Consider the following 26,066-nt stretch of genomic DNA (forward strand, 5'->3'; position numbering starts at 1 on the left):
ACAGAAGATAATGCTTAAAACTGGGCTTTCCAACACAGCAGTTGCTAGGGACAGTGGCTCTTGAACACCTAAAATGTGCCCTTTCTGAATTGAGCCTTGTCACAAGTACAGAATATATATGGTATCTCAAATACTGTGAAACTCTCTTATTAGCAATTTTATTTTCTTTTATTTAAAGACTTTATTTTTGGAGTGCCTGGGTGGCTCAGTAGGTTAAGCATCTGCCTTTGGCTCAGATCATGATCCCGGGGTTCTGGGATTGAGCCCTGCGTCAGGCTCTCTGCTTGGCCAGGAGTCTGCTTCTTCCCCTCCCTCTGCCTGCTGCTCTGCCTGCTTGTGCTCTCTCTCTCTCTCTCTCTCTCTCTCTCTCTCTCTCTCATTCTCTGTCAAATATATAAATAATAAAATCTTTACAGATTTTATTTTTAAGTAATTTTAATTTTAAGTAATCTCTACACCCAATGTGAGGCTCGAACACACAACCTCAAGATCAAGAGCCATGTGTTCCACCAACTGAGCCAGCCAGGTGCTCCTTAATAGCAATTTCAAATACTGATCATGTGTAGAAATGTTGACTGAAAGTATGTTATTAAAAATAATCATACCTTTTTAATGTGATTGCTAGAAACTTAAAAATTACACATATGGCTTGCATTTACAGCTCACATTATATTTCTCATGGGCAGAGCTGCATCCAAGGGACCACAGATGGAACTCGTCACTTCTACTATCTTCTTGGGGCAGCCACACCCCAGGCACACCTCTTTCCAGCTGCTCCCCCCGGGAGCTGTGGCCCTGGCTACTTGGGCTCATCCCACCACTCACTATGACTTGCAGGGATATTGACTGGAGTGGTTTTGAATTTGCAATTCAATTTGGAGAAAATAGCTATGTTAACAATTTTGAGTCTCCCAGTCTCTGAACATAGCATATCTTTCCGATGATTTTGGTCTCATGACTTAATTTCTCTCAGCAATGCCTCTTGGTTTGCATCAGAGTGGTCTTGATTGTCTTTTGTTAAATGTTTTACTAGTTATTTTATGTTTATTAGCACTGATATAAATGTGAGTTTTAAAAATTTTGCTTTCCAGTTGTCTTCTGCTAGTATATAAGAATGCATTAGGGTCGCCTGGGTGGCTCAGTCAGACAAGTGTCCAACTCTTGATTTCAGCTCAGGTCATGATCTCAAGTTCTTGAGATCGAGCCCCAAGTCGAGCTCTGTGGTGGGCATGGAGCCTGTTTAAGATTTGCTCTCTCTCTCCCTCTGCCTCTCTCTCCCAGTCCCCACCAGAAAAAGAATACATTAGATTTCTCTCGATTAACCTTACATCCTATGACACTGCTAAATTCATTTATTAGTTCTAGGGGCTGTATCGTAGACTCCCTGAAATTTTATACATGAACAATCAGATTATCTGCAAGACAGTTTTACTTGTAAAGGAAAACCCAAACAGCAAAAGCATTTGGAAAAATAAAAGAAAAGCCATCAAACAAGACATCAGAAAATATACTTCTCAAAGTTTTATAAAAGCACTGGAAAACAGGGGGTATCTCTTACATTCTCATTACATTATTTGAAATCACATGGCTCAAAGGACAAGCTAACTCTTTGCGGTCTCTTTTATAAAGGCACCAATCCCAGTTATGAGGGTTCAGCCCTCGTGCCCTCACCACCTCTCAAAGGCCCAGCCTCCAAATACCATTACCTTGGAGATGGGGATTTCAGCATAAGAATTTCGGGGGGACACAAACATTCAGACCTAGTTGTTGGCTTTCAGGGAATCCAAGAGTCAACATTGTCTCTAGAGCCCCCTGGCTCAGAAGGAAAGTTTTGGGGTATATCTTCTACATATTTAATGAAGTAGAAAATCCAGAAGAATCCCGAAGGGCCACATCAGACTTGACATCTCCTCCTTCTTGGGCACAGGCGTGTGCATCCCAGGCCCCGGCCTGCCTGTGGTATGTTCCTCAGGCCAAGGAGGCAGGAGGCCCAGCAGCAGCTCAGGGAGTACTGGACACAAATTCCTCCTGATTGGTAGACACTTTCTGCCTTCCCAAACTACAAGGCCAAGATCCCCTCCCCAGCTTCGGCAGTCCCCACTCAGTTTTGCCAAGAATTACTAGCCTCCAGCACACAAGACGGTTCAGGGCCAGGCCGCCTGGCTCCCTCCTGACCCATCTTTTCCTTCATTCCTGCCATGGCCTAAACCCGCTGCATCCTTAACCTCTTAAACACTGAGGGTCAGAGGTGTTGACAGACCCCCTTGTTCTGTGTGGCTGCCTCGGCAGGCTTCAGGCAACTCACTCACCAACTTATGTCTTTGATCAGAGACCACACACGTTCTCCCTCAGCCTCACGGAGGGCTACACAGCGGACACAGATGGGATTTCACGGTTTTATTGCCTCTATGTGGACTCCTGGGACTGCCTGTATTTTACCTCAGACAGTAGTAAGCACAGCCAGTATTTCACCGTCTCTTTGCAGCCCCTTGAGGAGTGGAGGGGACCCCACTTTTCATTTAGTCACCATGCCCACCTGAGCCTCTGTCCCTTGTGCAATGCAAGCGGGTGAGAGACCTTCCAGCCACGACACTATCAGGGTCACAGCTGCTCTTCTATTCCCTCCAGTGGCCAGCCTCTCATTAGGTCCTTGTTACCGTGCTGGGTCCCTTGAAGGCAGGGCCACTTTCACGGAGGCCTCCCTAGCTCTGATGATGGTCACTGTCACCCAGAGGGCAGATGTTCAATGCAAATATTGTCAAGAAGTGGTGTTGTACCTCGTGTTGCCAGCCTGGGGCTGACCTGCCTTTCCCCTTCCATGCTCAAGAGCCCACAATAGGCCTGGGTCCACTCTCCCACATGTAACAGAGTTGTTGGTGGTGGTTGTTATTGATTTTAAAGATTTATTTATTTATTTGAGGACTGGAGGGGCACTAGTAGAGAGTCTCAAGTGGACTCTGTGCTGAGCGTGGAGCCTAACACGGGGCTCAATCTCAACACCCTGAGATCAGGACCTGAGCAGAAACTGAGAGTCGGACGCTTAACCGACTGAGCCACCCGGGCCCCCTATAACACTGTCATTTTCCAGGAACATCCAGGTGGTGGAACGGCCTCATTGTTCTACTACCTGCTGTGCTCTTACATCTGATTCTTAGCCCACCCCCACCCTCCAGGACCCCAGGCCACACAACCATCAGTTTCCCATGTATATTTATTGTCTGAGCAAATTACACGTGTGGCCTACTGGGCTCTTGGGTGTTTGGAAGCCTATCTGCTTGCTATAGAGAGGAAATAAGAACTCAAAGGCTCCCTGCAGAATGAGAGAAATGCTTTGTGGGTAACTTCACTATAAGCCACACTCTTTGATAATCCGTTGGGATGTTTTAATTATCTCTGGTGCTTTCTTGGACTGTCACCTACTGTAAGACAGCCCCCAGAGGTCCACGTGGCAGCACGAATGGTGTGGCTAGGATACCTCACATGCATGGAGGCCCTGATAAGATCACAAATATTCAAGAACACGAATGGTTTGCTCAAGGCTCGGCCTGTGTCCTTGAGTGTGCTGTCTGGATGGCTCAGTGAATTGGAAGGTGGCAGATGTGGGGGCGCCCTGCCCAGTGTGTTTATGAGGTACTTCTCCCTGCTGCCTTGGCACCATCAGGCTCCCACGGGAGAGTTGGCTCCTCCTAGCCCCCCCTCTACAAAGGGATCCATTCCCCCATCCATTTATGTGCCCTGCCAGCTCAGTTGAAAACTCGGTCTTCTTGACCTGTGACCACACACAATTCTTTCCCTTGGAAGAAAAATTGGCAGTGCCTCCCTGATGGATGAATGTAAACTCTCTCACCTTCCAGACACTTCCACCTTTTCCATGCATCTCTGCTTGGATCTTTGTGTCAGATGGAAAAGAACCAGATCTGCTCGGTCACATGAAGAGGTAAGTGACTGATAGGGGGTTAAAATGGGAAATCTATCAAAGGGAAGAGAACAAAAAGAGCAGCCACCAGATGTGACAAATGCGCACAGCCATGTATTCCAGCCGTGTCCCGTGTGCCCATGACACAATACTCCTTCCCTTCCCTCTCCAGATGGAGCTGCATTCAGGAAGATTTCCTTTTGGATGATAGTCATGGGCCTTCTTTGAAGCACTGGCCTTGCTGGCCCCAGAGTCTCCTTCAGGGTCCAGGCACCTCACTCGAACTGTCCAGGGCAGAGGCCAAGTCCTCTGAAGGTTCTTGACGTGACCAGACCAGGCCACAGTGGCCGTGTCCTCCTCTTGACTTCCGCCCACTGAAGGGCAGTTTATATAGTTCTCTAGGTTTTCGGGGGCCTGGGGGGGCTGGCCAGTGCACTGTGAATTGACATGGTGTGGCCTCCCTAGCATGGGAGGCTTGCCTTCTCAGTACCCACAGAAACATCAGTCCTGTCAGCCAGGTTCCCCCCACACTCTTTTCCTGACTGATGGCTCTAGAAGATTGTCTCAGCTTCTTAAAATACCCAGGCTTCTTATTTCAAAGAGGTGGAGCTCCTTGGGGCACCCGTGTGGTTCAATTAGGTGAGCATCTGACTTGGGCTCAGGTCATGGTCCCGGGGTCCTGGGATCAAGCCCCACGTCAGGCTCCCTGCTGAGCGGGGAGCCTGCTTCTCCTCCCTCTGCCCTTCCCCCTCACTCATGCTCTCTCTCTCTCTCTCTCTCTCTCTCTCTCTCTCTAAGTAAATAAATTCGAAAAAATAAAAATAAAAAGAGCTGGAGCTCCTTGATCAATGCTTGCAAATTCTCCAATTTCCAATGACATCCATCCCTTCTACACATCCATCTCAGGTCAGTTTCAAGCTTCCACAAAGCAAGGCCCTGATCTGTTCACTCGGTGAACATGACAGCTGTGAGCTGGAGCTGGCTTGTGCTGGCTCGTGAGAAATTATTGTGTGCAGCTTTCTCCAACTCCGCTTTTAGAGATGTCACATGCTACCTTCAAATTAGCCATGGTGGGATTCTTAGCAGCTTCAAAATTAGCACATGTTATGAACTGGGGCACGCCCTTTCCTCTCTCCAGCTTGTTAAAATATTTACCTGTACACCACTGAGTATAAATGAATGATTGAGTTTAAATGTGGGAACGTTATAAAAGGCACAGGATAGAAAATACAGCCAATGGTATTATAAGAGCATTGTATGGTGACAGATGGGAGCTGCGCTTGTGAGCAGGGCATAACGGGTAGACTTGTCAAATCACTATGTTGTATGCCTGAAACTAATGTAACGTCTGTCACCGATACTTCAATTAAAGAAAAGACTATAAATAAAAGAAATATGAGGAACCTCAGAAAGTGGGGCGGGGGACACAAAGCAATCAGGAAATATGATTATGTCCCAGAACCCCAAGAATCTCACAGAAGTGGTTCAACCTGGCCCAGCTCTTGAACAATTTCCTGTGTTCCCTGGGCCAATTTTGGGTCCTGAGGGTTGCCTCTGCAGTAGTGATCAAAAGCCTCCTGTCCCACGGGCGCCTGGGTGACTCAGTTGGTTGGGCATCCGACTCCTGATCTCAGCTCAAGAAAGTTGTGAGTTCAAGCCTCACATTGGGCACCACAGAGCCTACTTAAGAAAAATAAATAAATAAATAAATAAATAAATAAATAAATAAACAAAATTAAAAATAAATCTAAAAAAAACCCTCCTGTTTGAAGCCCCGGTCCACTGGGTCTAGGCCCTGTTTAAATGACCGGTAATAAATTCCCCTCCAGCAATCCTGGGGCATAGCTATGAGTTGGGAGTTTATTCTCTTACAAAAAAAAAAAAAAAAAAAAGAAGAAGCAAACCTTGCCTCAGAGGCCATGACTCAGTTTCTCCCCACATTTTACTTTAGATTCTCCACTTGACCAAAGAAGTACAATTCAAGCTGTATGGGCAGAGCCGACAGGTCCCTGACATTCTGGCACCGGACTTGGGGAAGTCACCCATGATTGCGTAGAAGGAGTACAATTCATGAGATTTTTCACGCACCTGCTACCCTGATCTCGGGGCCTGAAGCCGTAGCAGGTGGGGCCCCCTCACTGCTACCGGCCTCGGATTCTAGTCCTGTCCCCTCTCCGACTTCAAGGTCTCACGCCCCCCAGACCTTTATGATTGACAGACCCTAGGAGACACTCTGCCCACGTCTCGGAAACAGGTCGGCTCTTAAATCAAAGAGGGGGGACTCGTTCTCTGTGGCCGAATCTGCTGGCGCTTCGCTCTCATTGTTCCTTTTTCCAAGTCCCACCTTTGAGGCTATCTCTGAGCCTCCCCAGAAGTCGGCCGCAGACCTGTCCGCACCCTCCCACTTGCTCCCCGGTTAGCTCGCTGTTCGGAAGGCCTGGCCCCGAGCAGCCCCGCGAGGAGGCGGAGACCTACCCTCCCGCAGAACCGCGGGTTCGACTGCTGGGGGGCTGGGAAGTAAGGCTCCTTCTGTTCGAGCCCTTGCCGTCATATTAAGAACTATTTTTAGGAGCTCACTTTTAGGGATCCCTGGGTGGCGCAGCGGTTTGGTGCCTGCCTTTGGCCCAGGGCGCAATCCTGGAGACCCGGGATCGAATCCCACGTCGGGCTCCCGGTGCATGGAGCCTGCTTCTCCCTCTGCCTGTGTCTCTGCCCCTCTCTCTCTGTGTGTGTGGCTATAATAAATAAAATCTTAAAAAAAAAGGAGCTCACTTTTGTTCCATTTCGTGCCTGACCATAAATGCGTCAGGTATGCTTCTCAGGCTTCCGGCCCTGCTCTTGAGAGCATTGAAAGAAATGTCACCCTCCTGGATCCCTAGGTGAGAAGTTCTGTTGTTGGAAAGATGTTCACTGCCCAGGATCATTAGCCCTTTCCAGCGAGGGCAACCCCTCCTTTTACCATAGGCCGGCTGGCTCAGGAACTGGGCTGGAACTTCATACAGAGGCAGCTCCTGCCTTTCTTATTGTCTTACTTGCAGATGTTCTGAAGTTCTGATCCTTTTTTAAAGGTTTCATTCATTTGTTTGAGAGAGAGAGAGAGAGAGAGAGAGAGAGAGAGAGAGAGAGTGCACAAGCAGGGGAAGAGGCAAAGGGAGAAGCAGGCTTCCCGCTGAGCAGGAGTCCAAGGTGGGCCTCGATCCCAGGACCCCAGGATCATGACCTGAGCCAAAGGCAGATGCTTAATCGACTGAGCCATCCAGGTGCCCTTGAAGTTGTGATCTTTGGCCACAAAGCCCTCTTCAGTCCTGGCGTCATCAAAGGAGTGTTAGTTGAGGAACAACTGGGCACATTTAAATATCTAGTGGACATTTAAATGGATGTTGACTTAGGCACTATAAATTTTGTCAGGCAGGATAATGGTATTCATATAAAGAAGAGACATTTCCTTAGCTTTAAATATATGTTCTGAAGCACTTAGGGGAGAAACATCAAAATGTCCATATTTACTTTAAAATATTTTACCTTTTGAAAAATTAGATGAAGCAAATATGACAAAATATTTATGATTGTTACACATAAGTAATGGGTACGCAGGTGCTCGTTATACTATTTTCTCTACATGCCAGTCTGTTTGATGATTTTCCTATTAATAATGAAATGTAGGAGTGCCTGGCTGGCTCAGTTGGTGGAGCACATGGCTCTTGATCTCAGGGTGGTGGGTTTGAGCCCCACATTGGGTGTTGCTTATTTTGAAAAAATGAACTCTGGAGCACCTGGGTGGCTCAGTGGGTTAAGCATCTGCCTTTGGCTCAGGTCATGATTCTGGGGTCCTGGGATCCAGCCCTGCATGGGGCTCCCTGCTCAGTGGGGAGTCTGCTTCTCTCTCTGCCCCTCCTCTCCACCTCTGTTTTCTCTCTTTCTCTCAAATAAGTAAATAATGTGTTCTAAAAAAGGAAAATAAAAAAAATAAAATCTTAAAAAAAGTGAAATGTAAGATGAAAAGTCTTCATTTCCTGTAAACAGCTCTCAATTTCCTTATACAACTGGGTTTGAAAAAAAAATACAAGGCCTAGCTTCTGTCTCTGGTCATCTTGGTTTTGTGCCTCATCTTAGCGTACAAGGTATGGCAGTTTGTCGAAATAGGGGGTCAGTCCCACCATCTCAAGTTTCCCTTTCCTGCCTCCCTCTGGTGACTCTGACAACCTTCCCAAACTCATTCAGGCCTACCTGGAATGGATGAGGGCTCATGTGGTCCTGAACATGTAGCATGAGAAAGAAGGCAGCTTATGGGCGTGCTCCTTGGTGGTGTGTGTGCATGCCGCTGGGTTGGTTTTTTTTTTTTTTTTTCCACCTCATTTACTTCAGATACCAGCAAAGCCAATCCCTGGCTGTGACTCCCCCTGCCCTCTGGACAGGGTCAGTTTTACCTGATTGCCCATCACCGTACCACCGGCATAGCCATGGCCTCGGGAACCTGTCTGTCCTCAATCACTTGTCCCAAACATTTCATTCTGGATCCCAAACCAGTGGAAGCCTCTCTGTGCCCGCATCTGGCAGCCTTCCAAAGGCACCGAAATGTCCCTCGCAATGCTCTCGATTCCTCTAGCAGGATAGTATCTGATGATCTCATTTACATGAGGGTGTCAGAGATCAAGGGGGAATGTAGGGAAGGTCGTCTAGCGTGAGGACAGGAGAGAGGCACCAAGTATGATAAGGTCGCAGATGTGCCACCATTTATTAGCACTCGCAGCCAATAGGGCACCTGCTCTTGCCCCTGGGAGCTGCTCCAGTTGTGCTAACTTGCCCCATAGACTCAGCCCGGGGGACCAGGGATTATGTCCCCAGTGGTGGCCTTGGTCACACTATACCCCTGCTGCTTCTTTCCTGCCTCGAAGCAGGAAGTGTCCGAGGCGGGGACAGTCCGAAAGGGCCGGGTGCCCTGCTGCCACGTGTGCTGGACGGAGCCTCGCTCCCAAGACTTGCTCCGGCAACTCCGTCATACATTTCCTGGGTTTAATAAAGGGCTTGGGGCCTCCCTTGTTTTTAAAAAAAGGGGGTCCAGAACAAACACTCGGCAATGCCAGCCTGGAGTCGGGGGTCGTCGCTTCGCCTTTGCGTCCCTGCCGGTCTCGGGTGCTGACAGTCAAGGTGATGTGCTCGGCCGCGCGGACTGGCGCGGGGAGGTGGCCGCTGGGAGGGCTGCTCGGTTGCGAGCGGGGATCGGCTCTTCTGACGAACTCGGGGAGCTCTTTAGAAACCCTTGACCCCCCCCCGCCCCCGATCGCAAATACACGCGTTGTTTTTCGCACCTCAGCCAGGTCGCGGTGTGGCTTGGCCCTGCTGTCTGTGCCCACGGGGATTTGGGGGCCGGCTTGGCTCACAGTAGTTTCCACGTCCCTTTGTAGGGACCGAGTTCTGACCTGCGTCTCAGCTCCGAGGCCCTTGCATATTAAGGCCCAGGGAAGCGTGGGATCTAAACCTGGCCTGTTACTGCGCCTCCCGAGGCCTTTGACACTGACCACCGGGGGAGGGAGGTATTTCTCGCCACCTCCACCCCCCGCCCCGTGGGAGCTGCCGTGTCAAGGAAGCCGTCTGCAGAAGGAGGTGGCGAAGCCGATCCTGGGGCGACAGGAAGGGGGGACGTGGAATCACAGGCGGGGAGCAGCCCAGCCGGAGGGCTTCCCCTTGCTCTCCCCGTCTGGTGGCAGCCCTGCCCTGGCTCTGCTTCTGCGATGCGCCCCACTATGGGTCTAGGACTTTGTCCCTTCTAAGCCAAGCGGATCAGAGTTCGGTTCCTTTGGCTTGCATTCAGGCCCCTGTTCCATTTCTGATTTATGAATGGCTACCACGACTACTGTTCTGCTGGAAATCCTTTCTTAGTGTCCCGTCCGAAAGCGTCGAATGCGAGTGCTATTAAGGAGGCCTATTACACTTGATTAGAATCTCACAACACTAAACGCGCTTCCACTCCCCACAATCCCTCCGCGCCCCCCCCTTCAAACCTTCTAAACGCCAAAAAACTCCCCTCGAATCCCCCAAGACCGTCCCAGCTCACACCCATGCAGATGTTTTTGCGCGCGAATTCTGTTTCGTTCTTGTGATCAAACATGTGTGCGTCAGCATAAACATGTCATACTTCATCCAATCAAACTAACCACGAGCGTATTGAAGAACAAAACTTGATCTCTCACCACAATTTCAGATTCTAATCTCTATTACTTGAGGCATGTCTACTCGGAGTCAAATTGTTGATCTATTAAATCTGATTTAAAGTTCTTGTCCACACACTCACGATCGCCATTTCTAATCGCAAAAGCTGAGCCATAACACGTACACAGGGGGAGGTAGGGGGAGGCGGTAGCTCACTAGGTACTACAAGCAGGTTTAACTGGTTGAACACTATCTATTTATACTGCTGTGGTAACGATTTAAAATTATACTATGCAATTCAATTCGAGTGTACGTCGCACATGCAATGCTATATCTGATTACGCCTTCTTCTCTCCGACATAAATTCAACAAGGGATTTAATTTGTGAGTATTAATGGTTTTGTAAATTGAAGGTGGGTTTTTGTTTAAAGAACTAGATAACAAAATATATATAACACATAATAAACGGTACAAATGAGATTAAAGAGGGTAATGGTAAAGAGTGTTTATAATGGGAATAGAGTGATATTGTGTTGTGGAATTGTGGTATTAGATGATGATGTACAATATGGTGTTAAGTGTGAGAGAGATGTAGGTAATTGGGAATATAGGAATATAAAAATAAAGTTGTAAGTATCAAGTATGGTGTAAGAGTTTTATGAATAGATAGTAAAATGAAAGTTTTTGATATTTTTGTTTAATTGTTAAATAATTTGAGATTATTTTATATATAAGTGTTTAAATAATTGTATGAATTGTGTGTTTTGGGTGTTTGGAAAATTATTATATGAAAATATTTATTTAATAGAAGAATAGAATGAAGAAGTAAATATGTAAATAAGTAATTTTCTATAATGGATAAATCAAATAAATTGGATTTATTTTTAAATCATTAGTGGAGATTTAATATAGGAACGTAGGTATCAGAAACACTACCGGCAAAACGGAGTGTTGGCAATGCTACCGCAAACAGAGGGGAGATGAAAACAAAAATCAACCCAAACCCCCCGGGTATTTGAAGGCAGCGCTGATTCTAGCACAGCGGGGGCACCTCTCCCTCTAGTGGGCTTGGCAGCTCTGGGAGTGCCTTAGAGGACGAGCTGAGCTGCGCGTGACCCCACCCGGCACAGCATGAGCAAGCTGGTGGTTGGGGCGATCAGTGAGAGCTCTGCAGGATCAAGCGGAGTCTCAAGGGACAGGAGCTAGGATTGCAAGGTTGGCTGCTCCTTCCCCGTGGGTATGCTTTTATTTACAGCTCTGTGGCAAGAAAAGTTCTATTTGATGAACACAGGCACTCTTCTTCACAGCCTCCCACTTTATAAACATCTCTGCGTGTGCTCAGATGTTGCTTCTCTACACAAACCCCTCATGGCCACTAGCGCGCTACAGCTGCTCAACTGTACTAAGCACCTTGAGGGCAGGGATTAATTTGTATTCATCTCTGTGGCCCTAGGACTGTTCATTGGCATTAATATGAAATAGGTTCACAATAAATGTTTACTGAAAGAATAAATGAATGATAATGGAACGTGCTCTTGTGATGGCAGGAGTCAGCAAACTATAGCCCATGGACTAAATGTGGTCTGTGGCCTGTTTTTCTTTCCTTTTTTTAAGTTTATTTTTTTGTGACCTCTGCACCCAGAGTGGGGCCCGAACTTACAACCCTGAGATTGGAAGCCACATGTTCTTCTGACTGGGCCAGCCAGGTGCATCCGTGGCCTTGAGCTAAGAACAGTCCTCACATTTTTATTTCTCAAGTTTTTATTTTTAAGTAATCACTACACCCAATGTAGGGCTTGAACTCACAACCTATCAAGAGTCATGTGCTCTACTGACTGAGCCAGCCAGAGGCCCCCAGTCTTCAACTTTTTAAATGGCTGAAAAGAAGTCAAAAGAAGAGTGATATGTTGTAATCCATGAAAATTACAGGAACTTCAAATTTGATCATCCATAATGTTTTATTGGAACACATTCATTTGTGTACTGTCTATACTTTCGCACTACCATCAGCAGAGTCAAGTAGTTGCCACAAGACCATGTGGCCTACAAAGATTAAACAATTTGGTGATTGTTTACAGAAAAAGTTTGCCAACCTTGTTACGTTTCCTGGGGTTTTTTGGCGGGGAAGGGAGGGGGGTTAATTGAGATATGGCCTCTATACTCATTTTTAAAGATTAAATCTCCATTTATCTTAGTCATATTGTCAAATAAGACGTGCATGGAGAAGAAGCGTTAGACAATTATATGGCAATACATGATTTGTGTATACAATAAGGAACGCTAGATTTATTTTTTTAAAAGATTTTATTATTTATTCATGAGAGACAGAGAGAGAGAGAGAGAGAGAGAGAGAGTCAGAGACACAGGCAGAGGGAGAAGCAGGCCCCATGCAGGGAGCCCGATGTGGGACTTGATCCTGGGACTCCAGGATCACGCCCTGGGCCAAAGGCGGCACCAAACCGCTGAGCCACCGGGCTGTCCAGAACACTAGATTTAAATAGAGAATGAAATATTCACTTTGAGTTCTGAATCATACAAATTACTTAGACTCACTGATTAAGTACTTTCAATGTCCAGATCACTATTAATTATGCAAACACCTGATTTGACATTGATGTTTCAGTATTTTTAAACTTTCAAAAGCCCAAAACATTGCCTAGTAGTTATACCTCACTTAACAGAGGGGTTTAGTGAGGCACCTGGGTGGCTCAGTTGGTTAAGTGTCTGCCTTCGGCTCAGGTCATGATCCCGGTCCTGGGATCCATGGAGCCCTGCATCAGGCTCCCTGATCAGTAGGGAGCCCGCTTCTCCTTCTCTCTCTGCCACTCTCCCTGCTTGTGCGCTCTCTCTCTCAAATAAATAAAATCTTAAAAACAAAAATGGGTTAAGAAAATCTTATTCTAAATATTGCATTGATACATTTTGTATCAGAAATTCATGCATTGCTATATCAACATATTTTGTGTCAAAATGTGTATTAGTTTATATCAAAAAATATATGGTGCATTTATTTTTTAAATAAATAATTTATCTTGGGCTGGATTTTTTAAGATTTTATTCTTTTAGGTAATCTCTACAGCCAACATGGAGTTTGAACTCACAATCCCGAGATCGAGTCACATGCTCTAGGGACTGGGCCAGCAGGGTGTCCTTATTTACTCTGATTTTAAATGATAATTGTGCAAAAAACAATATCCTTATATTTAGCTGTAGTTATCCTGACATGGGGGAGATAAATAAGTACTTCTCTTCCTTCCTGTATTTTCCAATTTGTCTATATTTTGCATGTTATAATTACCAAAGGACTTTTTAAATAGGGCATTATTTGACCAATTTAAAATTCCCTTAATCCTCGTGAACTTGCTTCGCATTTATTTTCCTCCTTGCCTAGCCAAAGAGATATCTGATGTGGAAGGAGCTAAACCTGAGGTTTGGCAGTCTGAAAATGAAAAACAAAAGAAAGGCACAAGAGCCAAGAATGAAATTAGAGGCAGTGCCAACTTTCCACCCAAGAAAGTCTGCTCACTGTTTTGGGGGGTGGGGTGTGGGGAACACAAAAGCCTTTGAAATCGGGGTGGGGAGAAAAGGTCACATGGGTGAAGTAATTAAATAAAACACCACTTAACCGCCCTATGGAGCACCCTCTCAGGGCTAAAGTGAAGGAATTATTTTAGCAACCTGTGAAGAAACATTACATACCTATATATTTTCCCAAGTCCCTACAGTAATATTAGGCAGGAAATAGTTTCAGGTCATAATTTTACTTTTCAGAGCAAAACCTGATTATCAGATGAATTTTTTAATTCTAGAAACAGGCAAAGTCGATTTTTTAATTCATCTTTCCCACCCTAACAGTGTCGGCCAAGAAGGAAAATTATGAACCTTATGAGGTTTAATAGTATTTTAGAACTCCTTTTGCAAGGAGATCAAGAACCGGAGAAAGCCCTTGTGAGACGCCTGGGTGGCTCAGTGATTGAGCATCTGCCTTGGCTCAGGTCATGATCCAGGGATCCTGGGATCGAGTCTCGCATTGGGCTCCCCATGGGGAGCCTGCCTCTGTGTGTCTCTCATGAATTAAATAAATAAAATCTTAATAAAAAAAAAGAAAAAAGAACCTGAGAAAGGCAAGGGTGAGAAATGTTTATAAAGCCAAGCAATGAGTGGCAGATGCTTTTCATAAAGACAAATAGTTAATTCATTGTGAAGGAAAATGTGTAATCATTTACCAGCTGTTGGAACTGTTTAATACTATTAGCGTGTGACATTAATTGCTACTCCAAGTAACATATGGCATGGATGCAGAAAAGGTAAGCTGTCAGACAGGACTGCGTGCACTTTGCGTTGTTCCCAGGGCCGAACTGCCAATAGGTCCCTGACCCTCTGCCCTTCCTTGACCTCTTTGTGTTTGTAGGTGATCATGGGCCGACTTCTGGCCAGGCTAGTGCGGGTAGAAGTGACGTACACCTCTTTCACGCCTGACCCCTACCGCCCCCACACCTGCCAGGCTCCATTCTGCTTCTGACCAACAGGAGAGGCATTAGAGGCGACAAGACGCAAAGAACCGTTGCTGTTTTGAGGCGAGCCAGCTGACCAGGAACGCCTGCTCTGGGCCCCGTGAACCTGTCCTGTACACGCCCCCGTTGTTAGGCACTTGTTAACCACGTGCAAATGGCTGAATGGGTTCTGCCCAGGAGCACAGACCTGAAGTCACTTGACCAGCGCGGCTTGGAGGTAAGGCTGATCTTGACGAAGGAGGTCTTTCAAATTCGTACCAGGCTTCACCCAGCACCCAAATTACCACTGGTGGAAGAATTGCTTTCTTCGTTATGTTTAACTCGAGACAGAGGTGGTGACATCTGCACTGCTAATTCCTCACTGGTGAAGAAATCTGGTGACGCTCTAGTTGCTTGGGAATAACCCAGAATTTTTGGTTCAGACTTTAATCTGGTCATTTGCAGATAAAGTAAGAAGGATCATGCATACAACCTTAATAAAACCCTCAATCTTTTCCCCCAAACATTATTTCTTTATAATCCTAGGTCAAGAACCAATCTCTTTGGTCATTTTACACAATATCTTCTCATAAGGCAAGAAGAGTCCTTCTTGAAGATTAGAGAAACTGACCTCAGAAATTTATTTATTTTTTAAAAGATATTATTTATTAGCGAGAGAGAAAGCACACAAGCAGGGGGAGGGACAGAGGGAGAGGGAGAAGCAGTCTCCCCACCGAGCAGGGAGGCTGACACGGGGCTGGATCCCAGGACCCGGAGATCCTGACCTGAGCTGAAGGCACACACCCAACTGACTAAGCCACCCAGTCACCCCTGACCTCAGAAGTTTAACTACTCTGGGGCACCTGGGTGGCTCAGTGGGTTAAGCATTTGCCTTCAGCTCGGGTCATGATCCCAGGGGCCTAGATGAAACCCCACTCAGGCTCCCTGCTCAGCAGAGAGTCTACTTCTCTCTCTCTCTCTCTCTCTCTCTCTCTCTCTCTCTCTCTCTCTCCCTCCCTCCCTCTGCTCACCCATCCCCCACCACCCCCTGGCTCCTTCTCTCTCACTCTGTCTTGCTCTGTCAAATAAATAAACAAAATCTTTAAAAGAAAACCTAACTGCTCTTACAGTTTAGACATGTCTGGCTGTTCTGTGGGGATGAAGAAGGGCCGATCAGCATCTTTGATGAATTAATTCTGCAAAGATAACCATTGAGTTTTGACCAATGAGGTTGGAGCCAGTCAACTTATTTTTTTCCTTGAATAAAAGTCAGTAATATTAATCCAAACTGTTCAGTGCTCTCAGTTCCCATCACTTGAATCTTGCCATCCCTTCCCCAACCAAAAAAAATAGATGAAAGTCAAATCAGACAATAATGGGATGCCTCAGACCAAAATGACATTAAATGTTTTTTTATTGAACAAAAAGAGATAAAACATGGAAGTTGAAATCACTGAGCAAAAGCAGCTCACCAGGTGAAGCTGCTATACTTTGTGCTAAATAACCTTATGAATTGAGAGTATACAGAACACATATAATATGTAAGTTACCTCAACAGCAAAGGAGAAGGTGTAGATTACAGTTTTGGAAGGAAAAATTTGGTCAAATGACAAATTTAGTTGCTCAAAATTTCTAGCCCTTATCCACCTAAATTCAGTATGATTCTCCACGTGTGCATTTAGTATGTGCATACTGAATTCCCATTCTAACAGAAGCTGCTTTTTGGTAGAAATTTAAAAAGATTTTTCATGTTTATCTGATGTGCCATTCAATTTTTAAAATTTTGTGATTGATATATGTATGTGTGTTTATTTATACACTCTTTAGAAACCCCAAACCCTTGTGTATAAGTAGAGGGGTCATGCTGTTTTTAAACTAATATTGGTGAATTTCAGTTATCATTTCTCCTGTGTGTCTAAGAAACTTCCTATGTTTTCAATGCACCCACACAGACAGGTGGGTTGACAGATATGTCAAAAATACTTTATGAAAAGAGGGAGGTAGCTCATGCGAGTTGGCAACCTTTTGTCTATTGTTTCCTGTTGGAGCAAGCTGCCTCCCTTTGACATCTCACAGTCAAAGATGAAAGGAAAACTTTTTACTTTGAAGCCTAGTTAGCACAGTCGTACATTTACTATAATCCACCTTTGCATTGGTTTATTGGGCTTTCTAATGTAAGATGACAAATACCATACACCCAATACACAGCATCAAAAAAGTACTGAAGAAACATTTTATAGACACTATCTTGATGTTAAACATCAGCTTCAATGGGATACATTTCCAGAATGGGTTTGTTACCACTTTATAAACACTCTAAGCCAAACAAACAGCACAAATAACATCAATGTTGTCTTTTTTTCCCAATATCTGAATCAATTACTGGAGGCTAATCCTAACATACACTACTAAAGGGGGGGGCAAAAGAAGAGAATTCATGACACACTGCAAAGATAGGACTACAGCATCTTAGTTGGAGGGATGATCTTAAGGTGCAGAAAGAGGGGATTCTCTAGAAGGTGATGGTGTGGTTTCTTCGGGTGGAAAAACCGTGAGCGTACAAGCTCGGATGCCACCAAGGGACTCAGGCAGATCGAAAACCTTATGCCACTCATCTTTATCTGGGTCATATTTCTGCACTATCTCCACCATACAGCGATTATTCCAGGAGTACCCCCCAACCACATAGATTTTGTTTTCAAAGACGGCGACCCCGACATCACTCTGCCCCCTTAACATGGCAGCAATTGGGGTCCACTGGTCAAGAATAGGTGAGTAGTATTCACAGCTCAGGACATCATCATAATCACTTGTTCCTCGGAAGTGATTGCCACCAATGACATAGAGCCTCTCTCCCACCGTACACATGCAGTGGAGACCTCTGACGGTGGTCATCGGTGCCTTCTGGATCCATTTGTCAGTATCAGGGTCAAAGCACATCAGCTCCTTTTGGAAAGTGTCATGAGTGATTCCTCCTAAAGAATGACAATAGGCATGAGGGAAACAGACTATTATAAAAATGCAAAAGTATTATTTACTTTCAGCTGTGGTCCTATCCTATTCTTGATTGGGGAGGTCATTTATGAAATATATGTTAGCTATGCTAAAGCGCCTCTAGAACAATTTCATGTCATTTTTTTTTCCAGAGGATTTGGAGCTCTCATTATAATGGCATGGCATCTACACACATAAAATAGGTAGAGGGCGTAAATCATTGATTAGTAGAGCATATGATTTCCTGGATGGCTCTTTCAATATAAGACGTCCTGTAGTTGCTCATAAATTTAACACCCCAAACCTGTCAATCACACACTCCAGGCCTTTCACTGATCTGTCTTGATTACAGATTTCATAAGGCAGCAGCATTTGGAGACTCAGACCACAAGTGTCACCTTAATGCCTCTCTATTCTCTAATAATGTAAGGGCTGGCCTGGTGCTGGCAGGCTCTCAGAAGGGGGGTAAAGTGTCAAAAGTAGATGATGTCAGGGCCAAACGAGAAGAAGCTGCCTGACAAAGCAAAATGTCAATACCAGAGGTACCACATTAAAATGAGACTCCTTTCTAAATGGGACATAAGGATGCTTTCAACACCAACAGTTGGAGAATGAAAGTTGCTATTAGGACAAACTAGCCATTTTAGAATCTGTTATCAGAAAAATATATGTGCATGTAGCCACATATAAGTAATCAGCACAGAATTATTCTTGCAAGGACACACAGTAGAATCCCCTGATAATGCTGAGGAAAAGGGAAACACATATTACTGGTTGCACTAAATGAGAGCATGAACATTATTTTGCATTATATGTAATTCAGAAGCAAGTTTATGCACAGTAGCGTCTATATGTTAAATTGTGATATATTTCCTCATAGAGTTTAGCTAAATGTAAAATCAAAATGAATTAAGTGTCATGACAGAGACTATGAACGGGGCCTGTTTAGGGTTTATTAGAGCACAGAGTATGGGAACTGAAAGGTAAACTAGAGAAGCTGAATGCTTTCCAGTTTCTTCCAAGCTTTGTATTCATAGCACGACTGGTTTGCTGCTCGTCTTATGAACTTATAGAATACACAAAAACATCCATATGCAAATGCACACATATGATATCTGTTCTAAAATCACCGCAAATTTTATTTTGATTATCCTTTTTTCAGGATTATTTTTCTAACGCTGTATGGAAAGATGGTGACATAGTTAAAAGTCCATGTATTATAGTAATTTTATCTGCATTATGATTGTTTACCTGAAATATACATTACTCCTCCATACACAGTCCCAGCATGGCCATAGTGGGGTTCACTCATTTTGGCAACGTAGGTCCACTCGTTTGTTCTTGGATTGTAACACTCTACTGTGGCTGTTGTTTAAGGGGGAAAAAAACAGACAAGAAAATGATTTATAATTTCAAATTTAGCAATGAGTTATATTTCCTTTTAGGTAGAATAATATTCAAACAACTGAATCATATCTAATACATGTATGAAATCTCTTTATTTTTTTACTTTAGGGGTCTCTTTATTTTTTTTTACTTACTGAGATTATATTACTAAAATGAACCATTAATTTTACATTAGACTAGATACTTATGTAATAATCATATTTCTGTCACTGCAGAAATTGCTAGGATTTTTCTTCAAGGATCTTGTTACATTTTTATCATTTGACATTTCTCCCATTTCCTTGTTCTAAATTTGTGGGAAGATGAAAAAAATCCTAAGAAAGAAGAAAAGTCAGTTCAAGGCCCCCATGCTAATCCACCATCTAGGAAACAAAGGTTAATAGATAGGAAGCAAAATCTGAAGTTGAGAATGAACATATGCACACTGCCTGGCATATGTTCTGGCCGCCTCCTGCTTTATTTCATATCCAGACTACACAACAGACATTGACAATTTTTCTACATTTCTACATTGAAGCCAATAGTGTGTACATATCCAATATATTATAGCCAGCAATGCTCCTACCAGAAGATGATTGGCAGCATAATATGAAGTTAAGATTTTTATTAGGGGCACTTCCTTTCAGTAATAAATTTATCATATTTAACACAAAGTGTTTTGGAGAAGTGACCTCAATTTATTTAAATATCAATCTGCTATAACCTCAAGAATAGAACAGTGACAGTTCCAACAGACAGAAAATGTAACCCTTCATAAAAGGCAGAAAGAAAAAGGGCTGTTACAACTATTCTGGTCAAAAACATAAAGTCTAGGGGCACCTGGCTGGCTCAGTCAGAAGAGCACGTGAGTCTTGATCTTGGTCACAAGTTCAAGCCACGTGTGGACTGTAGAGATTACTTAAATAAATAAAACTTTAAAAAAGAAACCTCACACAAAGTCTGGGTAGACTTGAAAAGTTCATACTGTTTACTACAGATGCTGTCAGTTGGCAACCTATTTTCTTGTCCTGACCCTGCTTTCGTCTTATGAACAGAACCATAACACTGCTCATGGAAGAACTGTGATAAACTGAAAATTAAAATGAGCAGGTTCCCTTGAAGTTGGAGTTGACCATATGATACAGACTATGGAATGGAAGCAGAAATCTACTGAGCGGGGGCCATTTGATCAAGCCATTGGAATACCTAACTGATGAATCATCCTTTGAACAAGATTTCTTATTAAAAAAAAATAATGTGGGAACAGGCAAAACTAGAGAGAAAAAAATGAAAGATTCATTTTTTACTCTAGTCAATAATTTCATTTCTTCATCAAATTGACTATGTGCGGTAGTTATTTCCCTCCTAACAACCCCTACATTAAACCACTTCTCATATCCCTTTGCTGATTGCCTTTTGCACTGACGTGAGCTTTACATTTTCAGGCTTATTTCAAAGGCTTTTTCTGTTCTCATTTCAATCTACTCTCTTGTTAGTTTTGTTCATTGCTTTAAGCCTGGACCCTTACCAACTCTATTTCTTTTTCTTCTTTTTTTTTCCCAACTCTATTTCTTCTAAATCCTTCCATTAAGTAGCCAGATCCTGCAAAATCTTTCCCCCAAACGAGAGTTATTGCCACAATTCATGACAAGATAAAACTGATTACTGTGATACTGGTTTTGGCTATTTGTAGCCACTGGACATCTTCTCTAATGTTCATTTCCATTTGCCTTTAGCATGACTTTCACTTAATTGACAAGCACAATCCTACTGAATGTACATTATTCTCTCTCTCTTTCTCCACTTACAGAGGATCTAGTATATTGATTAGTACTTGGCATCAGCAAAGTAATTAATGGTAGGGTTTTAGCCGTTAAAAAAAAGTAGTCTAATCACACATCCTATCAGTGAAAGGGTTTAAAAAGACTTCCAGAGATCATCTTTTCCACCTATTTGATGGCAAAGACAGGTTTTACTATAGTTCTATGCTTTCCTTAATGAAAAATTCTGCCTTGAACTTTGAAATTTCTAGAGAGTAACAGTCTTTCCTTACGTCTAATTCAATCTATTCTGATGGAGTTTCCATTAGTTTCCTCTTATTCTTTTCAGACTGGAGCTAGCACTTGAATAGCTATTCATTCTTTATGATTATTAAAATTTTCCCATGTAGAGAGATAATGCTGTTCTCCTGTCAGTGAATTAATTGCATTTTTCCCCTAATAGGGGTTTTAAGAATCCATCTATATTTTCTCATACAGGAGTAACCTAAGTGTAAGATTGCTATTAACCACCAATAATATAATAACTATGTAATAGTTCATCATCCTTCAACTTTTCTTCTTCCAGCTAAATAATCCATTTCCTTTAGCTTTTCCTATCATTTAATATTTACTGTCAACCTCTAGACTGTCTCCATGAAGAATTGCTGTTGTTCTCAGCAAAATCAATAGTATTTAGTTTTAAAATAGAATACATCTGATTAAAAGTGCATACACACATACATGCTCTTATTTTCGATGTTCACAAGGCAGTGGGATATAGGCTTGTGCCAACAACCTTGATGCAGGGGCAGAGAAGGGGGAGGCAAGGGATGATGCAAGGGATAAAGCAGTGGTTCCATCATGGTCTATGACAGGTTGGGCATGGTAATGAACTAACTAGGAAAGTCTAGAATAGAGTCAGGCCAGTTATGGCCTGTAAGCCAAATCCAGCATGTTTCCTGCTTTTGTACACCCCACAAGATAAAAATATGAATAGTTTTTACCTTTTTAAGGAGATGGGGGAAAAAATCAAAGGAAATATGTTTTGTGACATGTGAAAATCATATGGAATTCAAATGCTAGTGTTCATATAGGAAGCTTTATTGGGATACAGCCTCACCCATTCATAAACTGTCTATGGTTGCTTTTGCAATATAACAGCAGAGGTGATTAGCTGTGATAAGATCCTATGGCCTACAAAGCTGAAAATATTGACTTTCTGGCCCTTAACAGAATTTCACTGACCCTTATTCTAGAGAATCTTCTTCAGTAATCTGGTTGCAGGCAATTTAGAGACCCTCTCCAATTTAAGAATTACATATAGGTTGCTTAGTTGATATAAATCACTAAAGATTCCTATTTTCTCAGGTGATTATACTGGAGTCCAGAACTGGTCCCAAGAGATGATATGGAACTTACTTGTTCTTTCTGAGATTATGAATGAGATGAACCCTGAATCATCACTGGAATGATGATGGCTCCCACAGAGGGACTATGATCTCTAGAATCTTAGAGTGTCTACTGGTGATGTGTTGTTTAATGAAGAAAACTGCAAGTCCATTAAGGGATATGAAGGCATTTGATAAATTTTGGTAATTTTATTGCATTTATTTGAAAAAAATCTAATATATTTTCTATAAATTATTTCATTATTTGAAAGCTGGACTTATTAATATTTAACAGAAATGAAAGCTATCTAAGCTGTCATATTTCTCTTCAATATAGAAAACCTCAATGGAAGATCGATGTCTTAAATGACAGAAGTTTGAAAAATGCCAGAAATAACTGACTCTTCCTTTCACTTAAGTGACAGTTCCTCTAAGCTTCACATATTTTCTGATTGTACCTGGTGTCAAAGGAGAGAAGCATTTCTAAGGAATTCTATTTCAGCAATATACCAGGCTCACACACACATTAGTAGTATCTCTTTGATGCGCTATGGTCTTAGGACCATCCATACACACTCCATGAAGGGATTTTAAAAGGCCCAATGAATTAAAACGATCTAAAATGTCTTGCAAATGCTGACACTGTTTCCTTTTCAGAATTACATATAGGAAATGGTCATCATGTATATAAAGAATAAATAATATACTGGTACTTATGACCCTACTAAATTTTTTTTAGAAGAACAAGATTTTACTTTTAAGTCATCTCTACACCCATCTCTACACACAGGGCTTGAACTTACAACCCCGAGATCCAGAGTCATATCCTCTCCCAACTGAGCCAGCCAGGTGCCTCAAATATATTAAATTGTTAAACAGCTCTCCCATCGATCCTCGTTTGCCTGCCACCCACTCCTACCCCCTCCTCTATTTACACAGGCATATTAACATGGCAATGTAATCAGTTAAGATGGGAACGTTAAATTACTATAACAGATGTTCTTGTGTGTGTATAGAGGGCGTTCCCGTGAAAAAACGCTTATGGAGCAGGAGAAATGTTAAAAGCCCAGCCTCTGGCTGGAACATTCAGAAATATAAGCAAGAGTCTCTTTAGGACCCAAATCTGCCATTCTGCAAAAACCATGGGTCGGAGAGAACTAGAAAGGGCAAGTAACACATATACAAAGAGAAATACTCTTAATAAAGAATTCAGAGGAAGTCAACAATACAGTATGTGACAAGATAAAACAGTCTACTTCTTGCTCCCAAGTAGGTCTAAAATAGGAGAAACTTAAAGGAGGTGGGGTGGCCTAAGGGTTCTCTTGCAATTAAGATCTAAGATTTCAGTGCACTTAAGCCAATCAACTGATTTTCTTAAAAACAAAAATAAAACAACAACAAAAAACCTTCCAATATATTTTAATTTAAACCATTTACTACAGACTGGCTTTGCTGGCTATGGTGATATTAGGGCAAACAGTCATTTTCTATAAAAGTGTACTTACTTATATATTATAGAAGATAATTTCAAAGGGAAAGAAATGTCGTTGTCCTTTATTTTTTATTTTTTTTTTTTACAAAAGCTTATTTGCTTTCTTTTTTAATTTTTTTTTTATTTATTTATGATAGTCACACAGAGAGAGAGAGAGAGGCAGAGACATAGGCAGAGGGAGAAGCAGGCTCCATGCACCGGGAGCCCGATGTGGGATTCGATCCCGGGTCTCCAGGATCGCGCCCTGGGCCAAAGGCAAGCGCCAAACCGCTGCGCCACCCAGGGATCCCTGTCGTTGTCCTTTAAATGGAATTAGAGTTATTTCTTGGTATTGAAGGTTTCTGTTTATATTACAATCATCTATGTATTTGTGAAACATGAAGTTTACAAATTTAGATAAAAATGGGCCAATATTTACCATCTAGAGGTGTAATAATTTTTAGAAATTTATTTTAGAAATTTATTTATTTTAAAGATTTTATTTATTTATTCATGAGAGTCACAGAGAGAAGCAGAGACATAGGCAAAGGGAGAAGCAGGCTCAATGCAGGGAGCCCTATGTGGGACTCAATCTCGGGACCGTGGGATCACGCCCTCAGCCAAAGGCAGAGGCTCAACCGCTGAGCCACCAGGCGTCCCTTTTTTAGAATATTTAAATCATTATCCTTAGATTTAAACTCTGGGACATTGTGATTTTTAAACCTGAAATTTAATCAAACAGTTATTATGAATTAGAAAAAGCTCACGAAAAGCATATTTCTCTTGTTTTACTTTCAAACTGAAACACAGAAGACTATTTTTAATATGAGATGAAGGGTGTGATTTCTGAAGGTCATGAGCAAGGAAGGCAGCCACATGCCCAACGGGGTAGTCTACTTCTTGGTCCCAAATGAGTATAACATGGCAAGAGCCCAGAAAAAGGAAGCCTCTAGCTTCTTGATTTTATGTAATGACTCTCCTTGGCTTGAAGATTATAAATTCTCAGAAGAATAGGGCCTTTAATTAATAGTAGGAATGATATATTGAAAACTGTATATTAACAGCGGTGATAGCATCAATAAGCCAGCATTGACTGAAAACCTGGAGCTATCTTCCTTGAGTAAAGAAGTTCTGAAATGACCACTGCCAGGATTGATGATCTATAATTTGTAAACTTTAAAGATTATCTTATACGAGTAGTTTTACTAAAAAGGCACCACGTCACTAGTTGCAGCTTCTGAACATTTCCAGACACCATCGATTTAAAATAGTATAACGTCATGAAAATAATGTGTGTGGGTTGCCTGAGGAGACCTGAAATGACAATTCTACACTAAGGGTACTGATGCCTCCAATGCTTTTACAAGTCTGATTAATAGGGGCGCCTGGGGGGCTCAGTCGATTAGGTGGCTGCTACTGGCTCAAGTCATGATCCCATGGCCCTGGGATCAAGCCCTGCATCGGGATCCCTGCTCAGTGAGGAATCTGCTTCTCCCTCTCCCTCTGTTCCTACCCCACTTGTGTGCTCTCTCTCTCTCTCAAATAAATAATCTTTTTTTAAAAAAAAAAGTCTGATTATTAAAATATATTGGGAAATCTGCATGGTTCATGATAATGATAGCTAGCCCAACCATTTGGAAAGCCTGGTCTTAGAAAAAATATCACTGTGACAAAAGAAAAAAACTAGGGAGGAAAGATCAGTAACATTAAGACATCACTAATGAGGAAGGGCTTGATAAGCTGGAAAGTATAAGAGCTGAGAGCAGTTCTTTTTGCCTCCAATAAATAGCTTGTTCTTAAATCCATTAAGCAACCAAGAAAAAATTCTGATAATTACTCTGAATTTGTTCAGAGCCAATGCTAATATTTTCCACTTCCCCAGCATTACAGAGCCTGAAATACTGGTCAACTACAGGGATTCTATCCATCACAGAATAAAAGAGGGTGAAAAAAAGAGGCCAAACGATGATGTAACATCATCATATCATCATATCAAACAGATATGTAAGGCATAACAGAAAATATGGTCTTTAAGATTTCTTTTTGGACAGTTATCTTATTCTAATTTCATCTTAAATAACAAGATTAATGTTAACTTACATAGCCAAAGTACTGCTCTATGTTAACTGTATTTGTGACCAAACTTAGATTAGGGGGACAAAAAAATATATCTAATAAAGCTTACCAGATCAGTTTATAGTGAAGGAAACTGGTATTTCATTAAGAGAGAATGATTTTTTTAATTGTATGTATGTATGTATGTATGTATGTATGTATGTATGTATATGAGAGAGAGTGAAAGAGTGCATGACTGGGGGGAAGACCAGAGGAAGCAGGACAGCAGACTCCATGCTGAGCACGGAGCCTGATGCAGGGCTCAATCTCATGACCCTGAGATCATGACCTAAGTTGAAGTCAAGAGCTGGACATTTAACTGACTGAGCCACCCAGGCACCCCAAGAGAGAATGATTTTTAAAACTAACAGTCATAGGTCATATTACTCACAG

The 26,066-nt window shown here is 42.8% G+C and overlaps 1 protein-coding gene across 7 annotated transcripts in view; it reads right to left on the reverse strand.

The window, feature by feature from the left end:
* Window positions 1-16,003: 16,003 nt before the first annotated feature.
* The window catches only part of KLHL13 (kelch like family member 13), a 207,388-nt gene continuing 197,325 nt past the window's right edge, over window positions 16,004-26,066 (reverse strand). For all 7 annotated transcript variants that reach the window (XM_055337360.1, XM_055337363.1, XM_055337359.1 and 4 more), the window contains 2 exons: window positions 18,805-18,918; window positions 16,004-17,534 (listed from right to left, as the gene is read on the reverse strand). In XM_055337360.1, coding sequence (XP_055193335.1) covers window positions 17,047-17,534; window positions 18,805-18,918 — 602 coding nt within the window. In that variant the 3' untranslated portion in view covers window positions 16,004-17,046. The remainder of the gene's footprint in view (window positions 17,535-18,804; window positions 18,919-26,066) is intronic.

This window comes from Nyctereutes procyonoides, unplaced genomic scaffold (genome assembly GCF_905146905.1).
Source record: "Nyctereutes procyonoides isolate TBG_1078 unplaced genomic scaffold, NYPRO_anot_genome, whole genome shotgun sequence".
In the NCBI taxonomy this organism is placed as follows: domain Eukaryota; kingdom Metazoa; phylum Chordata; class Mammalia; order Carnivora; family Canidae; genus Nyctereutes; species Nyctereutes procyonoides.